The following is a 9,833-nucleotide window of genomic DNA, read 5'->3' as shown; positions in this document are numbered from 1 at the left end:
TGTACTCGTTCTCTTGTACTGAATGGTGAATTTTTTCATATGAGGTGTTGTGCATATATATTAAATCTTATTGTGAAGGATGGGTTGGACATTATTAGTGGTAGTGTTAAGAAAACTCGTGATAGTGTTGCTTATTGGACAGCCAAGCTAAAGAGGTCTGAAAATTTGAGCTCTTTGCACGTCAATTGAAAATTGATTGTGAGAAAAAATTGGTGCTTGATTGTAAAACAAGGTGGAATTCGACATATTTGATGCTTAATACTGCTTTGATTTATAAGGATGTTTTTCCGTGTTTGAAACTGGGGGAGTCACGATATTAATGTTTCCCTAGTAATGGTGATTGGGATTTAGTAAAAGAAATATGTGAGAAGTTAAAGGTTTTTTATGAGGTTATTGAATTGTTTTCAGGAACAAAGTATCCAACTGCTAATCTCTTCTTTGCAAATGTTTATGATATCAAATTGTCATTATATGAGTGGCTTGAATCTCCTTATGTGGAAGTTCAAATGATGGCAACCAATATGATGGAAAAGTTTAATAAGTATTGGAGCGATATTCATGGAGTTTTGGCTTTAGCAGCAGTGTTGGATCCGAGGTATAAGATGATGTTAGTTAAGTTTTATTATCCTCGTATTTTTAATCACAATGCTGCAAGTGAGATTGATAAAATATATCAAGTTTGTAGCAAATTAGTGCACGATTATCAGAAAAAGAATGATTCAAGTGGGTCTTTAGCTCAATTTTCTACTTCTTCTTGTCAAACCGAGACATCAAGTGCTAATAATAAATCAGATCGCATAGTGAATTTTTATAAATTTGTTTCTAATGTTGAAGCTCCTAGTAGTGTGAAAATCGAGCTTGATACTTTTTTGAATGAGCCTATATTGTCTCGGTTGGATGATTTTGATATATTGACATGGTGGAAAGTGAATTCAATCAAATATCCGACTTTATCTCGAATTGCAAAAGATATTTTGGTCATCCCGGTATCTACTGTGGTATCCGAATCTGCTTTCAGTATTAGTGGTAGATTTGTTAGTCCACACAGAAATAGACTTCACCCCAAAATTTTGGAGGCTTTAATGTGTGCTTAAGATTGGTTATATGCCGATATTCACGATACGATGTATAGAAACATTTGCTTTTTATACTGTTTCTTTTATGAATTTTCTTATTACTAATTATTTTATTTTATTAATAGTGAATTCTGCGCCATCTGCATATTTTGGAAGTTGCTCCAAGATGAATGATGAAAATGTTGATGAGGAAGTACTTTTATTTATTATATAATTTAAATTTTATTCATCGTTATTATGAATTTATGATGATATTGAGTATAATATTTCTTTCGTTTTTCAGGATCCATCTTATACAATCTCTGAACCTGCCGATAAATGAAGTTATAAAGATGGAAAAATAACTAATTTATTTTTGGATAAAGAAGTGAAATTTAGTTACAATGTAATTGTATTTGTAATTGTTTATTTTCAGATATTGTTTATTTAAAGTACTTAATTTGGATATTAGCGTTTTTAAATTGTGAATTTGGGGAAGGAAAAAAAAAAGATGGGGCAGTAAACGGGGCATGACTCTGCCCCGCCACGCGCCCCGGGGTATGTTTGGGGTGGGTCGTCCCCCCCCCCGAACCTGCCCCACTACCATCCCTATTGATGGGTATATTTTTCCATGAAATTCAAGTTCTTTCTTTTCTTGAAATTTGAAATTTTCTTGGTTTTTAGGGATATGTAGGAATTGGTTTTCATATATATATTCATTTTATTTTTTTGGGGTTGGCAAAGTTAACAAATTTTCAGAATTATTGTAAAAAAATATTTCCTTTTAATTGACAATTTTTATATAAAACAAAGTTAAACAAATATCAAAAGATAGATGATTTTCTTGAATTTTTTTGAGGCAATGGAAGCAAGTTTCATCCCAATATTAGTAAAATCTATCCATTTAATTGACAATTTTCATGTCAAAGAGAGTCAAACGAATATCAAAAATCACTTTTATTTCAATATTTTCCACGTGAAAAATTATACTAATCAAACACAATAATTTACAATTTTCAGGAAAACAATTTTTAGCCAATTCAATTCCATGAAATTCGTTTTCAACTCAATTCAATTCCATCTTTACAATTAAACGGACCCTAAATCTATATAAACTATACACTCAGATTCCATACTGTCGATCTTGAATCCAAGTCTCATACATTGCAATAGAAACCATGACAGACGTCGTGCTATGAGTTCTACGTCCTTGTGAATCACTTCCTTGTAAACCCCAAACGCTTGACATTTGCCAGTATCCAAATTTCAAAGGAACACGATCAACTGACTCTTTGCCTTGCTTCCCTCTCAGCATTCCATTTCGAATCCAGCATATCAAGTTCCATGAATGCCTCGTGAACGTAGTTGAGAACACATTTGAAAGCCTCTACTCTTTATAACGATCTCATAAATTGAAAGTTTGGTTCTTTTTTCTCCATTACAGCGATGCCCCTATACGAATTCATTGAATAGTCAATTGGAAAAACTCAGTCCCTCGCCATCTTAACAAATGTATCCCTGCCAACGATGCAATTCATCAACAATTTACACGATATAGATACAATCCCTCTACGTAGGCTGTCATCAGTTTCCAGTTGGGCCTGATCGCATTTTATAATTATAATTCTTCTAGTATGCTTTCTATCTGAATTTGCAAAAAGTTCTCTTAGATAATCGAGTTTACAAGTACCTACCATGGGTGAACACTTATAAAAAGAAAAATTGCCCGCCCAAGGGACGACAACAGTTTCCTATTAAAGATTGGCCACGTGTCGTCACGTGCGGACACCAAATTTTGACATGATTCACTAACACAATCCTAATCATAACAATTATTTCAATATTCTTTGAAGGTTGATATTAAGCTGTCACTTGTTCCCTTTATTCAACAATCAACTACACAAGTGCTTCATATCAATTTAAGTGATGACTAATTCATGTCATTTTCAATGCGTAGAATAATTAACTCTTTATTATAGCTTTCTTTCCCATAATAATAAAGCTATTTAATCTCACTAGAAAAGAGAATACTCATTGAATAATATGGCAATGAGCTACTATCACATTAACTTGTGCTAAGAATCAATGACGCCACGGGCGGGGATGTTGGAAATTTTGTCTCAAAATTAAAAATATAAAAAATGTGTTTCATGAGAGAGATTGACAGCATTGAATAATCTATAATATATTAAAGAATAATGTTATTTGCAGTCGCTTACTACAGCAGTCATCATACGTGGCATACACATGGTAGATAGTTATTTGATGTATTAATGAATAAAAAAAATTACCACATTAATGTATTAAATAATCACCTATCATGTATATGCCACGTAGGGCGACTGCTGTAGTGAGCGACTACAAATAGTATTACTCTATATTAAAATATCACATTAAGGAAGAATCATTTTTTGGACAATTTTAACCCCCTACAATTCAATTATTTTAATAACACCTTACTTTTCATTTTTCGATATGTAATAAATACTGTATAATTATTGTCATATATGAAATTTGTGTTATTAATTTTTAATTAATTAACATTCACAATAACCTAGAGTCAATAATTTTTTATGTATCAAATGTAATATAAAAAAAAATTGCTCATTTATAGTATTTTATCATTACAAAAAATTTGAATTATAGAAATTAAGTTTTGAGAGTATAATTTGAGTACAATTTTCTTCTCTTAAATTCATATGCTAAATTTTATTTTCTTTAATTTGTCCAAGACTCATCAAATCCTCTAATAAAGTGGTACCAAATATTATGTTTACATTACTTATAAAATATTTTAAAATAAGAAAATGTTATGTGTACACAATAATGTACACATAATATTACACCCCTAACATGGAGGGGGGTCTACATACAATAAAATATTCGTGGGTCCCCTCCATATGAGAGAGTTGTAATGCATTGTGTACATCATGAGAAGTACACATAACATTTATTTTATTGCACGTTCAATTTTAATTAGTATTAAAAAATGTGTTTAATGAGAAAGATTGAACCGTATAAATAATATTAAAAAAATAATAAGGAGAAATTAAAACTTTGTACGTTATTCCTTAAATGTTCAGTACCAAATACGCATTAAAGAACCACGTAAGACAACAAAGTCAAATATATACAAGAAAGAATAATTATTAATGCCGCTTATAAATATGCGTGCAACATAATCGGATATCACCTTCTTCGAAAAAGAACCTTGCCCAACTCCACTCACCCTTCAAATGTCTATGCCACCGTTCGATCTGACATCAGATTCTTCTATCGCGGTATCTCTACACACATCAACGGTCCATATAAAACCTTGAAATCCAATATTTGTACATTGTATCCAAGTTGCCACCAGAAGATACAACCACTCCATGAACTCGCTACACCTCATTGATTTCTGTCTTTGTCACTGCAACGGACGTCACACCGCTCTATTTACCAAAAAAAAATGCGACTAATTTGAGTTAACGGTCCACAGAAATATGTTATATTTGTAGAATAGTGACNAACCGCATCATGAACTCGCTGCACCGCAATTTATTTGTCTGTCTTTTCCACTGCAACTTGCGTCACACCACTCCGTTAACTTTTAAAAATGCGATTAAATTAAGGTAACAGTTCTCAGACATATGATAAATTTGTAGAGCACTGAACAGAATTGAAGAAAAAGAGACACAGAAACTGTATTTATCTTTTTCTATACCGACTGCGAAAAAGGGGGGTCAACCCATAAAGATTTGTAGGGTTTTGATGAGGAGTTTGTCGATGAATGCGGTGGCCATAGCTGGGATTTTAACTAGGGCCTTTTATATGGATTCTCAGGATATTGAATTTGGTAATCCATGGTGGTTTGTTTATGCCGGAATTTCGTGTTTCCTCGTAATCTTCGCCGGAATAATGTCGGGGCTGACGTTGGGGTTGATGTCCCTCGGACTTGTCGAACTCGAAATCCTCAAGAGAAGTGGCACCTCCACTGAAAAAAAACAGGCAGGTACAGTACGAAAATTTTCCCTTTTTTATTTTTTGGTGAATTGTTTTGATTAATTACTTCGCGTTGTGAATTTTGGTTTGGGGAAAGATTGAATTTTGTTGATGTGAAATTTGGTTTTTTTTTTTTTTTTTTTTTTTTTTTTTTTTTTTTGTGCAGCAATTATTTTGCCGGTTGTTCAAAAGCAGCACCAACTTCTTGTGACTCTGCTGTTGTGCAATGCCGCTGCAATGGAGGTCAGATGTTTTTCTTATTTAGTTATTTAATTTTTTTTGCAAATTATTAATTATATGATAAGTATTTTGAAAGTGTTGATAAAGTTGAGTTCAAGTTTCAAGTTCTGGGATTTCCAAATACGAAAAAAACTAGTTAAAATATTTTATGTTATCCTTCTATCCAGCAGTATGTAATATGGCCTACTTATATCGTGATATTCGAATAACTCGGACATAATTTGAAAATTTTATTAAATTGATGACAACGCTCTCTGCAGGCTCTTCCAATATATCTAGATAAACTGTTTCACCCTATTGTTGCTGTCATCCTCTCAGTAACTTTTGTTCTTGCTTTCGGTGAGGTACAGTTTTCCAATATGATTTACCATATGTAATTGCCAGGTTAAACTGCAATTGACTTCTTGTTTAATTGTGGCAAATAGATTATTCCACAAGCAATATGCTCTAAGTACGGGCTTACTGTTGGTGCAAATTTCGTGTGGCTTGTGCGAATCTTGATGATAATTTGCTGTCCTATTGCTTACCCTATTGGAAAAGTAAGTTTTACATAGAAAGTGATTTTTCCCCCTCTTTTTACTGTCAATTGTGAAGTATAGGATGCTCGGTTGTTTAGTCCAGCGCAACAATGTTTCGCAGAAGATTACTTTTTCAATTTCAAAATAAGATTCGCAGAAGATTACTTTTTCAAATGCATGAAGTCTTAATTATATTGTACACTTATCCCTCTGCCATAGATCGACCTAGTTTCTCAAATAGGAGTCTAAAGGAGGCGGTATGTGAGAAGACAGGTGCGAGGAAAAGTTATTAATTGAGCATGTTTGATAAAATTGAAATCATAATTTAAGCTGGTCAAACATACTTTTGTACAACCTACAACTTATACCCATATATTATATCCAATTATGTGTGACTTATAGCCTATAAGCACTTAAAAGCACTAATGAACGAACACATGATGAAAAGAAATAGCTCTCACATTTAGGGTGAACCACTGTAAATATTTGTATTTTGTGTGTGCGTGTGTGTGTGTGTTTGTGTTTTTCAATATTTTCCTATCTTTCATCATTGCTATCAGGATAGGGTTCGGGGTTGAATCTGCTGCATTACTAAGCCTGATATATTCATGTGGTTCAGATTCTAGATGTCATCTTGGGGCACAATGATGCTTTGTTTAGGCGACCTCAGTTGAAAGCACTTGTTTCTATCCACAGCCAGGAGGTATTCCCCCGAAGTTGAAAGTGAATATATATTAACACATGCATGGTTTATGATTATAGAGAGCATGTATCGACAAGTAAAATATCTATTCAGTGGTTCATTTGTTTTGATATATAATGCAATTTATTGCTTTAACGTACATCATAGGCTGGGAAAGGAGGTGAACTCACTCATGATGAGACTACTATCATAAGTGGAGCATTAGATTTGACTGAAAAGGTAAGTTGGTTTGCGGAGGTATCACGTGGTGTAGTTTCTTTGCTTCATAACATACTCTAGCAATTCGACCCGTGTATTAATGGCACTATGTACCCTTGGTACTATGTACCCTTGGTAAGGAAGTTAAATGGAAATTCTTGCTTTCATTATCTTCCCTCAAGTAAATTGATTTCAAAATCAATAATAGAATAATTCTATTCTGCTTTACCTATAAATTGTTTTCCCTGGTATCTTTGTGCAATAAAGTGCGAACAGAATAAAAATGATCAAAATATGTGCAGACTGCGGAGGAGGCTATGACGCCTATTGAATCAACTTTCTCGCTAGATGTCAATTCAAAATTGGACTGGTGAGTTTGATGCTGAATTATTTTCCATGTTTCTTAAGTTATATTTATGATGTGAGAATTACTGTTGAGAAGCCATTATTTCATTTTCTGCCTTAGGTCAGCTTACCTTTTCTCGTACATTAGAAGAAATTAAAATTATGCGGAGATATATAAAAATTGTTTTTTCTAATGCAAGTCCTACATTGCAGGGAAGCAATTGGGAAAATCCTTGCTCGAGGACATAGTCGTATTCCTGTGTATTCTGGAAATCCAAAGAACGTTATTGGACTTCTATTGGTCTGTGTATAACTCCAGAAATTATTGAACTTCTTCCATTTATCTGATTTTAGTAACTGATTAATTTATTGTTCTGTAATATCTTTTGCTTCTTTGGAAATAGGTAAAGAGTCTTCTTACTGTAAGGGCAGAAACTGAGACCCCGGTTAGTGCTGTTTCAATACGAAAAATCCCTAGGTTGGTTTGTCAATTTAAAAATGTTCTCTTTTTATTCCTTTCCTTTTTCTTTTATCCCATCATATTTTTGTTCTTTTTATTTAGGGTACCGGCAAATATGCCTTTGTATGATATTCTCAATGAGTTTCAGAAAGGAAGCAGTCACATGGCAGCCGTCGTAAAAGTGCGAGAGAAAGAAAAAAGCCATAGTTCTTTTGTTGATGCCGCAAAGAGTGGAGAAAACAATTTTACCAACTGCCATTCGCAATTGACTATTCCATTGCTGAACAAGCATGGTGGTAAATTAAATAGTGTCGTGATCAACATTGAGAAGGCTTCAAAAGATGCCTCGCATGACAAGGATCCATCGAAGGATATTGAAGATGAAGTCATTGGCATTATCACTTTGGAAGATGTATTCGAAGAACTTCTTCAAGTAACCTCTCATGGTTCACCTTATTCATGTTTTCAATTACAACTGATTGATATTGTATTTAGTTGGGCCCATAAATTCTCTGTTGTAACCTGCTTAGAACATGTTTGGCTTAGCTTGTGAATACGTAGAAGTTATTTTACTTTTAAATGTGATTGGATAGTTATTTTTTCCTACTGCTAATTAAGGGAAAAAAAAAAAAAAAAAAAAAAGAATTGCTTATTTAAAAGTAACCCTTACCTTTCTGTTAAAATAAAAAGTAACTTGTTTTCAAATAAATTTACTAATTTAGTTATAAACAAACTCTTTAAGCTTTAACCAAACATGCTGTTAATACCCTCTGCTAATCTGAGAACGTTCAGTCTTCCACCTTTCCCATTTCAAGCTTTGACCAATTGTTGTCCGTGGATGCAGGAGGAAATTGTTGATGAGACAGATGTATATGTCGATGTGCATAAAAGGTGTTAAGAGCGAGCACTTTCCTAAATATATTTGCACCTGCTCTCCCTGATTCTTTTATTATTATTACAAGCTTATTCGATGGTGTGTGGCATTGTGATTATTGTAGAATACGTGTGGCTGCTACTGCTGCTGCTTCATCTGTTGCTCGAGCACCTTCGAACCGTAGACTGACTGGTCAAAAGCCATCATCAGTAAGTTTTTCAACATTTATTCTACAGCCTTCGACTTCCAGTGTCTAATGTTATCCACGGACAATCCAAAAGGATAGCATGTATCTGCTTGCTTGATGAGAAATCTACACATTAAAGAATGGGTTCTGAGAGAAATGACCTTTCCTATGATCAAGGTTACATTGTTCTTTTTAAGTTAATTACGAGAAAAAACTTGCTTAATTTTTAGTGAATTATGATTATCGATGACTTAATATTTCAGAAGATTTTCTGAAATACGATAGGACCATTTTAAGCCTGCTTATATATCAACTTTCATCATAGTAAAACATCCAGTAAATCAAAAGCTTTTTACGGTAGTCTTATAGTTGACCATGAGGTTATCAAAACAGAGTTCATGGCCCTTCAGAGAAATATCTGGTTATAGATTACTGGACTTTACTTGGATATGAGATATTTTCGTATATTGTGAATCATTCAACTGTGGATTCCTTTCTTAATTTGGATGTGAAATGATCTACTGTTAGTTAATCTAACGAATGCAATGGACCTTTCTACAAACCTTTGAAATAGTAACAGTGCATCATGACAGAGAGACAGGATTTTAGGTGTGCTCAGTTTGTTCATATCTAGGTTTAGAAATATGGGGAAAGGAATTATTCTCTAGTTGCGATTTACTTGCAGTTCGAGAATTCTAATGAAAAGGATGCTATAAACATCGCAGGATTTACTCGTGTCTTATCTTGCATGCATTTTTGGAATTTTTACAGGGAAGCCAAAAAAGCAGGGACCAATACCAAAGAAGTTCGATTTAATGTCCACAAAGTCGTAAGACAATTGGGATAAACATGTTTTAGCTACGTAGATGGTTTTGTGAGTCTTGTATAGGCACTATAATATAGATTTCCAATGTATTTACTTTACATTGATGAGCTATCAGCTGTAATTTCTTATCATTGCATGTCTCTCAAGATGTAGCATTAATGTATCCTTGTACTAAGCATAAGCATTCCCTTCGGAGAATGCTTTTTTGCAACCCAATATACCTACACGTATACATACAATTCTAGCTTCTTCTCTCTCTCATGAAAGAAAGTTGTCGGGTGCCAAATAACCAAGCTCCTTTTTCCTCCACTATTTCTATAGGCTTGGTCGGCGTCCCATTGAAGGAAAAAACTTCGGGCAAGCCCTATAACTGTTATAGGTCTATTTCCTGTGGGGTCTCTTACCATTTCCCATTTTCTTTTCCTTAAAAACAGCAAAACTAG

General features: G+C 33.7%; 2 protein-coding genes across 5 annotated transcripts in view; both read left to right on the top strand.

Annotated features, from left to right (window-relative positions):
• Positions 1-408: 408 nt before the first annotated feature.
• LOC111387726 (zinc finger BED domain-containing protein RICESLEEPER 1-like) lies at positions 409-1,398 on the top strand (the record flags this gene model as incomplete). The annotated part of the gene is made up of 3 exons (XM_023012310.1): positions 409-1,026; positions 1,202-1,269; positions 1,360-1,398. Coding segments are annotated over 3 exons (725 nt in total), but the record flags the coding sequence as incomplete, so codon positions are not given.
• Positions 1,399-4,571: 3,173 nt separating this feature from the next.
• Positions 4,572-9,833, top strand: part of LOC111387724 (DUF21 domain-containing protein At4g14240-like) — a 5,984-nt gene continuing 722 nt past the window's right edge. The window contains exons 1-13 of one of the 4 annotated variants that reach the window (XM_023012309.1): positions 4,572-4,669; positions 4,881-5,049; positions 5,206-5,282; positions 5,540-5,623; positions 5,705-5,818; positions 6,417-6,500; positions 6,648-6,719; positions 7,001-7,068; positions 7,257-7,344; positions 7,448-7,521; positions 7,606-7,936; positions 8,348-8,394; positions 8,502-9,629. In XM_023012309.1, coding sequence (XP_022868077.1) covers positions 4,956-5,049; positions 5,206-5,282; positions 5,540-5,623; positions 5,705-5,818; positions 6,417-6,500; positions 6,648-6,719; positions 7,001-7,068; positions 7,257-7,344; positions 7,448-7,521; positions 7,606-7,936; positions 8,348-8,394; positions 8,502-8,634 — 1,266 coding nt within the window. In that variant the 5' untranslated portion in view covers positions 4,572-4,669; positions 4,881-4,955 and the 3' untranslated portion in view covers positions 8,635-9,629. Of the gene's footprint in view, positions 5,050-5,205; positions 5,283-5,539; positions 5,624-5,704; positions 5,819-6,416; positions 6,501-6,647; positions 6,720-7,000; positions 7,069-7,256; positions 7,345-7,447; positions 7,522-7,605; positions 7,937-8,347; positions 8,395-8,501; positions 9,630-9,833 lie in introns of those variants that run through there. The other 3 variants (XM_023012307.1, XM_023012308.1, XM_023012306.1) reach the window with 3 other exon arrangements.

This window comes from Olea europaea, unplaced genomic scaffold (genome assembly GCF_002742605.1).
Source record: "Olea europaea var. sylvestris unplaced genomic scaffold, O_europaea_v1 scaffold4203, whole genome shotgun sequence".
In the NCBI taxonomy this organism is placed as follows: Eukaryota; Viridiplantae; Streptophyta; class Magnoliopsida; order Lamiales; family Oleaceae; genus Olea; species Olea europaea.
This window is presented reverse-complemented; position numbering and strand designations above follow the sequence as displayed.